The sequence below is a fragment of the Podarcis cretensis genome (assembly GCF_951804945.1).
Source record: "Podarcis cretensis genome assembly, chromosome: 1".
In the NCBI taxonomy this organism is placed as follows: Eukaryota; Metazoa; Chordata; class Lepidosauria; order Squamata; family Lacertidae; genus Podarcis; species Podarcis cretensis.
In genome coordinates this window covers 21,729,694-21,745,581 of record NC_137170.1, presented here as the reverse complement: position 1 = coordinate 21,745,581, position 15,888 = coordinate 21,729,694, and the positions used below count along the sequence as shown (strand labels likewise).

Below are 15,888 nucleotides of genomic sequence, written 5' to 3'. Positions count from 1 at the left end.
AGCAAATACCAAAACAAAACCATGTTACAAAATTGTTGCAAATTTTCAATTAAAAAGGATTTATTCACTCAGAACTGCCAATTTTCAACTTCTAGACGAGCAAGAATGGATTAAACGAAAGTCTGACATTAAATTGGTATTAAGCTAGCTTCGATATCTAGTCCTCCTCCTGTGTGCTATTCAAGTTCCTTGAGATCAGCCTTCTTTTTCTTAAAAGTTTTCTGTTCTTACAGCTATAAAGAAATGTTTGAGCGATGCCTGTTAAAGTCTGAGAAGCAAGAGGATGACTAAGATATCAGTGACTGGGAATAGGCTTCAGTGTTCCCCACTCCCAACTAAAAAAACCTCCAATAATTATATGCAAAATTGCAGCATTATGCAAAAGAGAAATGGTGTAAATATGCTCCATTTAAGTAATTTATACTGGTTTCAGAACTGTTTTTATTGGCACAAAATTTGAACTACTTAGCCACAAAGTTTAATTTTTTTAAAAAAATATGCAACACACAACCCTGGTCATAGGGTCAGTAGTTCACAATAATTCTGAAGTAGTGTGACGAAAGTCCTTGCTTGTATGCGGCACAGACAAGGATGAAATTTAGAATGCAGCCAGAATCCAATAACTAGTTGCTGTTCACAATGTCCTATTCAGTAGAAAGCCACTACTTGATCTTGCCATGTTGTGCTAGATGTTTAAATTCTTCAATATAAACTCACACTAAAATGAGCTTCAACACACACACAAATGATTTTCCCGTGCCACTAACCTCGGAATCCATTCCTTGCATTTCATTTTTTTCCATCTGAAACTGCACAAAGTCATCAATAACATGAAACAGCTCGGGAGAGACAGCTTTGAAGTATTTGTGGTAGTCGTACTTTACAGCCAATGAGGCAAAGATGGTGTTGTTAACAAGAGCAGATCGCAGGTCTGTTAGAACTCCAGGAGAGTGCTGCCGTGGGTCTTCGTAAAGGTGCTTGGTTATGAGGTAGTCCAAAATTGCATCTCCCAGGAATTCCAACCGCTGGTAACAATCTTAACACACAAGGGTTGAGGGATTGGCAAGAAATAGATAGCAATATAATTAACAATCCTCCCAGATAATCTGCATCTCTTCAGGCATGTAAGCTTAATGCAAAAAGGGGATTTTTCACATGACTTACCAGTAATGGTGTTGTAATGATAGGAGGCATGAGTAAATGCCTGAAGTAGATAAGCCTTATTCTTAAAACTGTAGCTAATTTTCTTCTCAAAGTTTTCAAAGCCAGATATAAGGTGATGTAAGGTTCGCTCAGCATCTGGATGATCAAACATACATCTTGGAGGAATCTTTAAACAGCCATACATCAAGTCTTTATACAGAGAAGACTCTTGATTGGCTAGAGAGGCAGAAACACAGATTGCTGAAGAATGTTTCTGCTGGTGGTTAAAATGCTCTCTGTAGGAATACAGAGCACTCTCCCAATCAGTTTTCTTAATAACCGGAAGCACTTTTAGCCCCAGTGAACAGAGGAAGAGCTGGGCAGCTCTTTCACCGCAGCTGGTCAGATAGCAGCCCAGAAGGGCTTCCACACAGTCTGCAATGCTTTTGTCAGCAATGCATTGTTCTGTATGTAAGTCATAGGAGATGGACTGTTTTCCAGCATCAATACCACAATTTTCCTCTGATGGATTCCAGAAACCCACTACAAAGTCATCCTCTTCAACAGCCTTGCTAGGGTCTAGATAGCACATTGCATCCCAGGAGCTGTAATCAAAATCATCAAAATCTGATGCAAACTGGACATTAGTCAAGGTTGATTTTTTGGGTGCTTTCCATTCATAACTGTTATCAGTGGGTGAAAATGGGGAAAGGGATATTTTCTTCACAAATGCTCCAGAACCCATTAACATATTGTCAATGAATTTGATATGCTCCTGATCGTATTCCATAAAGTCATCCTCAAAGTCAGCTTCCTCCTTGGGTACTCGCCACATTAAGTCGTCGTCATCATCATCATCATAATCATCATCAAGTTTTCCATTAGGCATCAATCCCTCTTTTGCCTGAAAGTAGGAAAAAAATAAAACAGGAAGGGCAACTTAGTTTAATTACAAAAATAATTCCACAGCATCACAATAAAATGGTTATGGACAGTATTAACTATGCCTTTCTTTCTTTCTTTCTTTCTTTCTTTCTTTCTTTCTTTCTTTCTTTCTTTCCCTCCTACATTAGATCTAAATACATTATTATTTATGCTGTTTAAGAACTATAGATGCCTGAACCACCTAGAAACAATGCTAGGCACTGGGAGACACTGTTCTACAGTGGTTTCAGTCCTTTTTGGAAAGTTTGTCTCAGAATGTGGCACAGCAAAACTATAGAGAAAACAGAAATCTCTATTATCTTGGACTACTACAACTATATTGTGCTTAAGCAGAAAAATGTCAATTTCTCACTTTAGTAAATAGAGCTTTTTGCAAATCAGTGAGAAGCCGATTTGCTCAGCATGAATGAAACCAGTTTAGACTATTGTTAAATTATATCTATAAACAGATGCAAGAGCTGTAGACCAAATATTTTAAGCAGGGGTTGACACTGATGTAAACAATTACTTGGATAGTACTGAAACACCATGCTAGGAATTTGATAGCTTGGTAAATGCCATAGGTTTAAAGAAAGTTTTAGCTTTCAGATACATATTATATTTGGGGTGGGGGGGATCACAACAAATTGTGATTTTTTTTAGTTTTAATACATAACATTTTGGATATTCTGCCAACACATTGTTTTTCAATTATGATTTAGGACAAGAATGATACTGTATTCAAATCTGCAAAGTAAACGAAGCTAAGACTGAAATACATCCAAACAGAAACAAGCCACATTGATACAATCAAGCCATTTCCTTTCCAATGCTCTCTCGTTTTTACAATAGAGTAAGAAGAGACAATGAGGGACATCCAATTGTGCCTGTGTACCAGTAATATGAATGGACAATTGAACATTGGGTTTTCTCATCCCTGCAGTCCCTTGTATGCCTCCCAAATCTGCTTTGGACGGTTAGGTGACCTGAGCAATAGGCCTGGGCAACATATCAATAAAAGGTAAAGGACCCCTGGACGGTTAAGTCCAGTCAGCTATGGGGTTGCAGCGCTCATCTCGCTTTCAGGCCGAGGGAGCCAGTGTTTGTCCGCAGACAGCTTTCCGGCTCATGTGGCTAGCATGACTAAACTGCTACTGGCACAAAGGAATATTGGACTTTTTCGTCAACACAGTGTGCGCAGCGACTGGAGCATAGAAATAAAAGGCTGTCCGCAATATCTTTGCTTATTTTTATTTTTGAAAACGTAACAGTCAAAAGCTGCAAGCTATCACCAGTCCTCACCAGCAGCTTACAAAACATTTGATCAACTTAAATACAATTTCAAATAATCAATTATCATATCACATCCCTTCCTGCATCCGGTGCAGAAAGTAACTCCCCTTTCTAATTAGGGGAAAAGTCAAGAGACCACAGGTGTGCAGCTAAGTAGGTCAAACTGCAAACATACACCTGTGAGCTTCAATTAACCAACCCCGTTCCTGTGTAGCATCATTGACCACTTTAAGATAAAGAAAAACCAACATGAAACACTGTGACGGAAACCAGAGTGCAGGGAAACACCGTTTACCTTCCTGCCACAGCAGTACCTATTTATCTACTTGCACTGGTTGGCAGGAGCTGGGACAGAGCAACGGGAGCTCACTCCGCTGCAGGGATTCGAACCACCGACCTTTGGATCGGCGAGCCCAAAGAGGCTCAGTGCTTTAGACCACAGCGCCAGGATTGGTATGAGGAGCAGACCACGATGTCAGCTTCGCTGAGTAGTATATCACTGGTGAAACTGCCACTGCTCCTAAGTCCCTCTGCTAGCAACTTCCTCCAGCGAGCGTTGCTAGCAGAGGGACTCAGGACAGGAGCAGTGGCGGTTTCACCAGCAATATATCTGCCCTCATACTGCATAGAGAGAGAGAAAAGCTGCATTGGTGAGGTGCCGATACAGCTTGTTCCTCCCTCTGCATCTTTTAACTGGTCGGCTGAGGAGTATGCGGTTGCTGCCCCCTTCAGCCGAGCAGTTAAAGGATCCCCCAGCCCGGCGCTGGCTCCCCCATGAGTGGGAAGAGCACCGGGGACAGGGAGCCCTCCCCACCCTCGGCAGAGGGCAAAGGATCCCCGCTGCTCTCCCCTCTCATCCACGAGCGGGAAGAGCACTGGGGATGGCTCAGCTGGGCATCAGGAACCCTCACCACAGGCTCCTGACTGCAATAGTGAGGCAAGAGGACAAGTTTTCTTATGGATCAGTAACTGGTTAAAGAACATTTTCACAATGGAGGGAATCAGTGGATTATCACAATGATCTTTACTAGGGTTAGTGTTATTTTAATGTGCTCATGAGCAATGAGGAGTCGTGTGAGTGCTGAGATGGTCAAGTTTGTGGATGACACCAAACTATTCAGGAGGTGAAAACTGAAGAGTTCCAAAGAGCCCTTCCAAACAATCCAAACAATCAAAGAAGATCAAGTTTAATGTAAGTGTAGAATGACTCCCATCTTGCAGCAAAAGCATCAACTGAAAGGACCTTAAAAGGCTGTGACTATGAAAGAGATGCTATGTCTTGATGGATGAAGAAGATGCCAATGTAGAAAATAGTGACAGGGAAAATAATAATGTTAGGGTTCAATTTTAGCATCGTCACATTTGAAATATACCAAGCATAGCCTGATACTGTTGGACTACAACTCCCATCACCCCTTACCATTGGCCAAGATGACATCACACACACACAGAGAGAGAGAGAGAGAGAGAGAGAGAGAGAGAGAGAGAGAGAGAGAGAAATACAGCGGTGCCCCGCAAGACGGAAAACCCGCTAGACGAAAGGGTTTTCCGTTTTGGAGGCGCTTCGCAAAACGAATTTCCCTATCGGCTTGCTTCGCAAGACGAAAATGTCTTGCGAGTTCCTGCGGGTTTTTTTTCCCTTCCCCCCCCCCTTTTCCTAAGCCCTAAGCCGCTTATCAGCTGATCCGCTAAAAGCCGCTAAACCGCTAATAGCGCTAATCCACTAAGATGTCAATGGGCTTGCTTCACAAGACGAAAAAACCGCTATACGAAGAGCCTCACGGAACGGATTAATTTCGTCTTGCGAGGCACCACTGTACAGTTCTTATTTGGCAAGCTCAAAATTCCCAGATTTTTATTTTATTATTATTGCAGAGTGAGTGAACAAGACTCAGATGGACAGGACAGCTTCTTCCCTTTTTTCCTGAGGAATTCCCATGACCAGTGCATTCAATCTATACTGCTAGAGTGTAATGGATTCCCTGTGTGCTAGTGCTTGTCCTATCCATATACCTTCAAGTTGTTTCATGGTGTTGGCAGAAGCATCCCCCCACCTTCATGCCCCCCTCTCAATTCATGTACCCTCCCTTTCTATAACAGCTCACGTGCTGCTAAGAGATTATAACATACAAACTATATTACGTGCACAAGTTATATCATTAAAACCATTCTATTTTAAGAGCATAATAAAATAATACTGTTTGAAGTGAGTATACTTGAAATGTTTTACTCTACAATAAATATTTCACAGTGCAAACATTAACAGTCTTTCAGTGTGCCCTCTGGTGGCTCTGTAGTCAAAATATGAATTTCAGAAAACCGATGAGCTCAAATAAAGCATTATTTGCTTTTTCTAATCAAAATATTAACTTTTTATGGAGGAAAGCTAATCATAAAGCAAAGGACCACTGTAGTCCCCCCCATATTGAGCTGTTTTATATGAATATTGAAAAAGAAATAATAAAATAGAAACAAGGCTATTATACAGGAAGTTATATTACCAATGAATCAGCAGAAGTCTAGCAATCTTTCTAGCAATTTGACATCTGATTATTTTTACCAGTCAATATTCTTTACTCAACAGTGAAACAACTCATAGTACTAGATACATCTGGACTTTGTCCAAACACTATCTGTGTCAGTGTTTCCAGTAAATTGAGCGACGGCTTCAGAACCCCAGTAAATCCCACTATGCAGTGACAGTTTTGGCAAAGCAAGACAAATATTAGTTCAGATCTATGTTTTTGATCCTTAATGAAGATTTAATGAATGTTAACGAGCTAACAGTCCCATTGCAAAATGCCAGCAAGATGACACCCCACTCTGAAAGCACTACAAGTAAAACCTTTACAGTGGTGCCCCGCAAGACGAATGCCTCGCAAGACGAAAAGCTCGCTAGACGAAAGGGTTTTCCGTTTTTCGAGGTGCTTCGCAAGACGAATTTCCCTATGGGCTTGCTTCGCAAGACAAAAACGTCTTGCGGGTTTGCTTCCTTTTTCGTAAAACCGTTAATACCCGGGGAATCCGCGCTCCGCAAGATGAAAAAATCGCAAGATGAAGCAACTCGCGGAACGAATTAATTTCGTCTTGCGAGGCACCACTGTACTTTTGTACTCCCTGGGATAAACACACCAGCCACAACATAATGCAAGTCGCATATGAACCAAGAACAGAGAAGAAGAGTTTGGATTTGATATCCCGCCTTTCACTCCCTTTAAGGAGTCTCAAAGCGGCTAACATTCTCCTTTCCCTTCCTCCCCCACAACAAACACTCTGTGAGGTGAGTGGGGCTGAGAGACTTCACAGAAGTGTGACTGGCCCAAGGTCACCCAGCAGCTGCAAGTGGAGGAGTGGAGACGCGAACCCGGTTCCCCAGGATTACGAGACTACCGCTCTTAACCACTACACCACACTGGCTCTCAAGCATATGAAAAGATAAATGTAGACTCACAGCTTTCCTTACATCCCCTCTTGGAAGAAGAAGAGGATTGCTTAGGTCCAGTAAACAACATGCAAATCTGTACATGCAGTCTTACAAACATTTCCATGCATATTTATATATCTGTAGAAGCAGATAATTACTGCTCCTGAGAGGAGGGGAGAAGCATGTGAACCTGAGGATACTGGCTGGTAGTTCACGTAACACCAAACCATGGTCAGGGCTACATCTGAACCACCTTGTGTTCGACATTGCAGCAAGTGCATGGGGCAGAGAAGGGTTCTTAAAAGACAACCCTCTGCAGTGAGACATATTAAAAGCTGCATACACACATCTTTAACCCAGACAATCTTGCTCTTTTGGTCACATGAGGCTAGAATTGCTGAAAACACATTCTTTATCAATTTCCATAATAGGTGCTAGCACCAAGGTAAAAAGGCCATCTAGATTTTTAAAAACCCTTATTTTTCATGAGTATTCATGTTCATTCATAGCAAAGAGATAAATGTTCCTGAGGGACATTAAGAGTTTCCTAACAGCAGGCCAAGGAAAATATTAACAGTATATTTTCACTGCAAGTATTTCTGTTCTTTTCCACTTTATTAGTGAACCAATTTCCACAAATTGCCCTTTGTTAGTCTTCCAACATGACTTCGCTCTCTATTTTTATTAATTAAAGCAGTGGTTTAAGAGGAGTTAAACACAAAGATGTAATAGGTGATATTCTGCTGAAGTATGATAAGAAGCAGAAACCCCATTTGACTGTTTCACTTGTAATGATATACTTATACACCAAGACATTCAATTTTACATGTATTTCAACAAAGGCTTACCATTTCATCTTTTTCCCATTTGTCTGTATTACTCTTGTCTTGGTTTACTATGTAACCAGGAGGAAGCCAGTTGACAGGTGGGTCAAAAATAGATACCACCATGCGACTAGGAAGCCCTTTCTTTTTTCCAAGACGATACAAGTTACAATTGCTGACCTTTAAAGAAAAAGAATTTATCATAATCTATAGGCAATCAATAATTCTGAGAACACAGTAAACACAAACTTTGATTTAAAACTTCCATTTATAAGCTTAATTTTGTGGTAAATTTCCCCCATATAAATACACACCCACACCCACCCCTACATAATTGTTATCCAACTATGCTCAGATATGGGCTGTTACCTACTATTCATGGTTTATCCAAAAAAAGTTAATATACAATCCGTGTGAAGGACAAGGAATTAGGACAAAACAAAGCTGCTCTTAAGTTTAGGGTGACATGATAAAAGACAAAATCCCATGCTCCTAATATATGCATTGTATCTTTTATTGAAATCAGGAACAGTAAGCTATCATGTTTCACACTCGATTCAAAAAGAAAAAGTCTTGGTGAACAAGGATATTGTAGAAATGGGAAAAGTTGAGGAAAGGGCAGCCAAAACGATAAAAGGGCTGGAGCAATTTACCCATGAGGGTTTACAGCATCTGGAGATTTTTAGCTTAGAGAAAAAGAAGGAGAGTAAGGGACACAACTGAGGTGTGTAAAATTATGTATGGTGTGGAGAAAGTGGATAGATAAAAGTCTCTTTCCCTCTCTAGTTCTAATCTAAGAACTTGGGCAATCCCTAATCATGCAAATCACTGTGTGAAGTGCTTCTGCAGATTGGGGTGAGCAACAAGGGGTGGGGTGGGGGAAGTTTAAAGGGAGGAAGAGTTGTTCAGGTGTGGGGAAAGGTTAGCTGCACCTAGTCAGATATATTCAGCCATCCCTTCTCAGTAATGATAAAGCTGCTTGCCTTTAGAAATCCCCATTAACTTATACTAGCATTGGTTATGTAACATCAAAAGCTGCCTTGTGGAGTCAGACCACTGTGTCTATCTAGTTAAATACTGTCTACGCTGACTGGCAGCTGATCTCCATGTTTTTGTCTCTCCCAAGGTAGAAATGCTAGGGATTGAAATGTAGGAATTTTTGTATGCAAAGCAGGTGTTCTTCCATTGAGCTATGGTCCTTCCACACAGCATATTTCTATCCTGCCCTTCATCCCAGGATCACAGGGTGGTTTGTAATATAAAACCACAATAATACAAAAATCATGCTAACAAACAAATAAATTCAGAGGCTAAACTTCTTAAGGAAACTGTGCATTACAGTGCTACTGGCATACCCATCCATTTCCATCCTGTATGTGGACTTATTATTTTTGGAACAGTTAAGGATCATGGAAGTATTACTCACTTTTTTGCTTCTCATATACGACAGGCGTCCCTCATGAGCATCAGGGTAAGTGCAAAACAAATATGTAGTGATGGCATGCTTTAGAAATGAATCACCAAGCATTTCAAGACGCTCCAGATTAAATCCATCGCTAGCATTTGAGAGAGTCAAAGCCTGAAGAATGAGACCAGGGTTTGGGCCAAGGGTTTTTGAGGAGTATCCCTTGGAAGGGCTTGTTACAGAATCCATTCTTTCCTTTGAAAGATCACAAGCATCTGAAGCACTGGTGTTCAGGGCCATTCTGGGACATCCATCTGAGGTAGATTTGTTAGCATTTCCATCAAGATATTTATTACTCAGTAGAGTACATTCATTGCTGGGCTTGAGCTGGTTCTTACTGTTGTATAAATTCTGAATAGGATACGAGGTAGTTGGTTGTACAGGTATTTCCTGCCTGGAGTAATTTAGCTGATTTCCTTGGCAAAAGTCTCGGCTAGCTAAGTCAAAATTGCCGTTGGCAAGATTTTTATTGTAAGAAACACCATTAACTGTTGCCAGTTCTACCGAGACGTCATTTTGGAGTTTACTAGGTGACTCAATCAATGTTCTGTTGCTCACAGACATTTGGTCATGCTTATCTGCAGAAGAGGTTTTATTAGCACCTTGATATGCAGCATTTTCAGGGACTACAATTGCGCTGTGCTTAAAATAATTTTCATTCTCTGCTACAGAAGAGCTAGAAGCAGAGATGAAGGATTTGCTGTCAATAGACTTTTTCCATCCAAAGTCCAGGTTAGGATATCTGTAAAATAAATTAACCGATTAATCATGTGTACACATACATGTAGATAGATGCTGATGTGATTATTATTTTTTACTGTAAATGTTAATTATCTGAAAGCATTTTAACTGATTTTGTTTTTACTGATAATGTTAACTGTTCTTGTAAACAGTTTAGAGGTTTTATGACAATCAAGCAGTATATACATTTTGTGAACTAAATAAATACGGCACAGGGCCACAACATTGGTGCTTTCCATCTACCTACAAAAATCACACACCCAAATAGCCCAAACTGAAAACTGCTTTGGGAACTCACATTCCAAGTCAGCTCCTGAACAGGAACTGAGCCACTCCTAGTAGCAAAAGAGGAAGATCCCACTCATAGGAGCCAACTTCTAGGGGCTAATGACCCCCCCCTAAAATATTTGAGGAGGGCAGACCCCTGCAAAGCTGATGGGCATTGCGATTCAAATGGTGTGTGTATGGTGCATCTTGGATTATGTGGGGCGGGGCTTACCTCCCCCCCACCCCAATTTTTTATTCAAGTTGGCACCCCTGACCCCGCTGTAACACTTCATTATGCTGGGCAGTGACCATAGTGTAACAGTTTGATATCTACATTTTTTGATAGATGCTGATTATAAAATCCAAAGAACCACAAGTGGAACAATATAGTTGCTTGCACTGTTCTACAAATACGTGAGCCACATGCTACTATAAGAACTCTGAAACTAAGTGCCTAAGTTAGTACCCTGCCACCCAGTTCCTTTTCCTTCTGCCATGCCTTTTAGATGGATGATAAAGCCTGGGATTAGGAATAGTCTTTTTATTGATCCTGGTAAGCTGCTCTGGAAAACTTTTTTGGTGGATGCATGGGATAAAAATCCTTCAAAGACACAACTACAGAGGAAGAGTTTGCATAGTGCTATAAGAGGCATGCTATATAATACATCTCATGCTTGCACATGGAGAGCATTATGTTTGAATTTAGCTTCAATTATTGCACAACATATTAGGTGTGAGGTGTATAAATAGCCCTTCCATGAGCAGAAGACGGTTTCTACATATGGAAGGCACACCTTTGGCAAATGAGAAGCTACCAGAGAACATAGCAATGGCAAAATATCAGACTACTATGCAACATAACTTTATAGAGATAAACTATAGTATTCCAATACCTGAAATCTGAAGGAAGTGACTTAACTCCTACACCAGCATCAATGGCGGTTTGGGATCTGAGTTCCTCGGCTGTCAAAAGGCAGTGAAGACGATAAAGAATGCTGGGGAGGCAAACTGCTTTTCTCCACAGCGATGCTGGAATAGGATGGATAGCACAGAGTTCTGGAACCAGAATCTTTAATAAAGAATAAAATTTGCCTTTAGTCACTCAATATTTCAGAGCACAGGTGGCAACCCACAGTTCGAGGGCCTGATTTCCCGCCAAGATTTTTTTCTACCCCCTTCCCTTCCCTAAGGACCAAACTACAGTGGTACCTCTAGATACGAACGGGATCCGTTCCGGAGCCCTGTTCGCATCTAGAATTAAACGTAACTAGCGATGGCGCGTCTGCACATGCACGTGTCGCTTTTTACCGCTTCTGCAAATGCGCGTGACGTCATTTTGAGCGTCTACGCATGCGCAAGCGGCGAAACCCGGAAGTAACGCGCTCCGTTACTTCCGGGTTGCCGAGGAGCGCAACTCGAACACGCTCAACTCGAAGCGTATTCAACCCGAGGTATGACTGTAATTTTGGCAACAGCAGCCAAAAGGGAAAGGGGAAAAGGGAGAATATATAGCACTGTGAAGGATAAAAGCCCAACACCTTGATAGAGTTGCACACTCCCATTCCACCCTCCAGATCGAACATTTGATGAGTTTGGAGTGGGAACAGCCTCTCTTCAGGTAATCTAAGTGGGGGAGTGCATGCCTTGGGGGGCGGGGGGCGTGCAAAAGCGTGCGTGAGATGCAGCTTCCAGAGGGTTGGGGCAAAAGTGAATACTGTCCTCAGACCAAAAGTGGTTAGTCAACCCATTTTAGGGTACTAAAGAGGTGCTGAACACCATAAAATAGGAAATTCGTCATTACCTGCTTGTTCTGTAGACTTTCCCACTTAGCTTTCCTCTTCTCAGCACTACTCAGTGGAAGAGCTTTCCCCTTCTGATTCAGATGACGAGGAGTCAAAAGATTAAGTCTAAAGAGAAAATGGGAAGGGCTGTTCTTTAAAATATGCAGTATAACTTTGCATTTCACCCTGGAAGGTGGTGCAAGGAAAAATGAGGAAAAGCTTGATTAAAAGATGTTAAAACCAGGGACGTGGGAAAATAATATTAGATATGTTACCAGACTTAGAGAAATTATTTTTGTTTCCCTTGAAATTCCCCAGATGTTTCTCCTGAGCAGGAACCACCAAATGCATTTCAGGTAAAAACTAATTTCAACTCTATTTAACAAGTGGGGCCTGCAGCAAAAATTTGCAGCACGGAGAGCAGCTGTTCTGGATTCCAAGCATTACATTCTGTTCTTCCCTTTCCCATTTTCCAGTCCATCTCTCTCTCTCCCCACCCTCTCTCAAACATATGGCATTCTGCAGCCAATTTTTTCTACTTCTGCAAACCTTGAGAGATTCCACGTTGACTATATTGAAACAATACAAATTAGAACTATTTTAAGCTATCAAAACCCTCTTTACCTTGAAGATGTGTGGTCCACATCCAGCAATGGCTGGTTGAGATTGGTCAGGTCAAGGTTATACTTGGTTTTATAATATTCAGCAAAAGTTTCATATTCTGGGGAAGGAAATTTGCTCAGTGGAGTAAGATCTGTGTAGACATCAGCAACATAAAATCGATGAGGCTGATCAAAATTTCGATACCTAGACAGAAGCAGATATTTGGGTTGCAATGTCAAATGTTCTGCTGAACAAGTTCCCTAACATGACCTGAAGTTATACATCAGAAGAGAAGTCCTACTATGCAACCACAAGGAAGCCCAAAATAAAATATAAGTTATTTCCATTAATGCTGAGTGGAATGACTGGATTTATCAAAATAGTTAAGCACTGGCCAGGACACAAAGGGCTACTCTGGGCACATCCAGTAATCTGTGCCAATGAGAATTTTATTGGTTTTAATTTTATTTTATTATTTCATTAACCATATTATTTTTTACTTGTAGACTCTCCTACATATCAGGAGGTGAGCTCCTGTAAACCAGGGTTAGGCATATTTAACCGTGTTTATATCTATGAAATATTAGCAGCTGACAAATACTGGTCTCTCTCTCACACACAGTATAATCACCTTGGAATGATAACTGCATCCTGGTAATCTTCTAATTTGAAAATAAAAGGTGTCTCTTTTGTATACTGTGTACTGGGAATGCCTGTACGTGCTTCAGATTTTTCAATATCTTCCATAAATTTAAAATCAATGTCCAAAGTGCTGGAGCCATCAACTTGAAAGAAAGAAAAATTTGTTTTAGCTGTCAAAACAGATTTTTTTTAAAAAAAACAAACCCCCTTGTGTACATTCCCAAACATCATCCATTTACCTATTGTAGCAAAACCTACTAAGTCTTAATGCTGCAATAGATCTGTTAGTATCACAGGACTCTTGCTGAACTATAGTTGTAATCCACAGCATCTGGAGGGCATTCTGCAGCCCACAACTTCTAAGAGAGCACCAAGCTGGTTATCCCTGCTGTATTATATACCTCTGATGTAATTCCAACTATAACCATTACCCTTTTCTCAAACTGTGAATCTAAAATAAACAGAACAATTCACTGGATCCAAAGAAGAATGAATAGAAATTAGCCAATGCAAACATATGCACAAGATTCTGCACAGGAGTGCCTGAAGTGATGTAAGGGGTAGCTTCTACAACAGTTCTAAATATCCTGTTTTTAAGTGCAAGTGGAAGAACAAAGCTGGATTTCCCTACCCATAGAGATGCACCTGGCACCTTCACTATACAGCTTTCAATGAACTCTCAAAACATACTTCTTTACCCTGTCCTTTGATACATGAGGTGTGTGTTTTCAAGACCCACACAATTCCTCTGAGTATTTGTTTTAACTGTTTTTAATAATAACTTTTAAATTTCCACGGGATCTTCTGGGATGCATAATAAGAATAATGACAATAACCATAATAGCAAATTAATATTTACAACAGTCTTCTCCTCACCAACATTAAGAGGTAGAACACAATAGGCTGAATCAGCATCGGTAGGTCTGAATTCTAGTGCAGGTTTCTCAAGCCGAAGAATGTGAGAGAAAATGTACTGGTGAAGTCTTGTGATCAACTCAAGCATTTGTAAAGACAAAGTGAATCCTGATTTCTTTAGCTCAATAGATATGGTCACTTCTCCCGAGCGGGTATACACAGGAAAGTGAGGAATCTGAGTGAAGAAAGGGAGGGAAAGACAAGTCAATATGAGATTGTTCCAACAAAGAACTGGCCAAAGTGCTAATGTGCAACTATTTATGCATAGTTTTTCTACCTGAAGACAAGTGGTGCAGAGAACTGATGGACAGAAATGTCTCTCCAAGCATCTCTAAATTCAAATGGATTATGGAAGGGTATGTGTGGCTTTGAGATTTGGGGGAAAACTTTTTTTTTAATTGCTTGGCATATCACTTGGTAGGGCTATGCCCTGGCTACCTAATGGACCAGCCTCCACTGACTTTAATCATGAAGTAGGAGAAATGAAGAGTGGAAATAATGCAACAAGCTAAAATACCAAAATTCATTGAGCACCATTAATTGCTTGTAGTCATGTTTCAAAGCTATCCTCTCAGCTAACAATATAAAATAAGTTGGGGGCGGGGAGGCTCAGTAGAGCATACCTATAAATCCACCACCTGGAATGTGGGTGGCTCTGTGGTCTAAACCACTGAGCCTCTTGGGCTTGCCGATCGGAAGGTCAGCAGTTTGAATCTGTGCAATGAGATGAGCTCCCGTTGCTCTGTCCCAGCTTCTGCCAACCTAGCAGTTTGAAAGCACACCAGTGCAAGTAAATAGGTACCACTGCAGAGGGAAGGTAAACGGCGTTTCCGTGCACTCTGCCACTCGTCATGGTGTCTTGTTGTGCGAAAAACGGTTTATTCATGCTGGCCACATGACCTGGAAAACTGTCTGTGGACAAATACTAGCTCCCTTGGTCTGAAAAGCGAGATGAGCACCACACCCCAGTCGCCTTTGACTGGACTTAACCATCCAGGGGTTCTTTACCTTTAATAAATCCACCACTGTCTATTTCCAAGTCATTTTTATAAGCCACTGGATTGTGACATGCAAAGCCACAGATACCAAAAAGCTCTGAGCTACTGCTTTGAAAGGATAAATTATGCTGGAATGATTGAGGAAACTATTTGTAGTGAACTAAACAGAAATGATTAAGTTTGTTTCATGAATATGAATGTGTTATGTGACACAATGACCTGCTTCCAAATCTGCAACATCTCAAAGCAGACTAGATAGACTACAAGCACAAGTTTACTACCTGAGGTATAGGTTTGGCTGTCAGTATTCCAAAACATCTTGCAGTATCTTCAGGAGGATATAGCTTTCGCCGCCTGAAGTTGAGCTCATCAGGTAGAGGGGTAGTTAATACCATTCCAATTACATAAAGGTAACAGGGTTGGTCAGGTTTGGGATAGCTATCCGTCAAACATTCTGGAATCTATAGGCATAGAATAAATTGAATTTATTTTTAAATCAAAAGTTCCCTTATGAATTACTTTTGTACTTATTTTTTTACTTATAAATTTATCTTTGTACACAAGTAGTTTAAAATAGAAAAGACATTAGGACATTTCAGTGTGCATCCTGAGTGTAAGCAAAACAAGAAGATCAGACATCTCTGCTCCACAACGTGCATAATTTCTACCCTTACAAGTGTTCTGCCACAACAACAGTAAAATAATAAATCTGCAAATAAACCACAGCAGAATGGAACAAATAACTCATGGAATGAACTCTAGGCATTTTGCATGTTCATGCAAAATGAACATGATCCAAACAACTGGTGAGTCTTTGCAAGGACTCTAGCTGCACACGGGGGCAAAAAAAGCAGTGTATGAATACATT

General features: G+C 40.7%; 1 protein-coding gene across 3 annotated transcripts in view; it reads right to left on the bottom strand.

The window, feature by feature from the left end:
• Nucleotides 1-15,888, bottom strand: part of DICER1 (dicer 1, ribonuclease III) — a 49,775-nt gene that overhangs the window by 1,675 nt on the left and 32,212 nt on the right. For 2 of the 3 annotated variants that reach the window (XM_079947845.1, XM_079947846.1), the window contains 10 exons: nt 15,302-15,481; nt 13,984-14,197; nt 13,097-13,250; nt 12,487-12,669; nt 11,883-11,988; nt 10,975-11,150; nt 9,035-9,815; nt 7,633-7,788; nt 1,165-2,047; nt 768-1,036 (listed from right to left, as the gene is read on the bottom strand). In XM_079947845.1, the coding sequence (XP_079803971.1) occupies nt 768-1,036; nt 1,165-2,047; nt 7,633-7,788; nt 9,035-9,815; nt 10,975-11,150; nt 11,883-11,988; nt 12,487-12,669; nt 13,097-13,250; nt 13,984-14,197; nt 15,302-15,481 (3,102 nt within the window). Of the gene's footprint in view, nt 1-767; nt 1,037-1,164; nt 2,048-7,632; nt 7,789-9,034; nt 9,816-10,974; nt 11,151-11,882; nt 11,989-12,486; nt 12,670-13,096; nt 13,251-13,983; nt 14,198-15,301; nt 15,482-15,888 lie in introns of those variants that run through there. The other variant, XM_079947847.1, reaches the window with a different exon arrangement.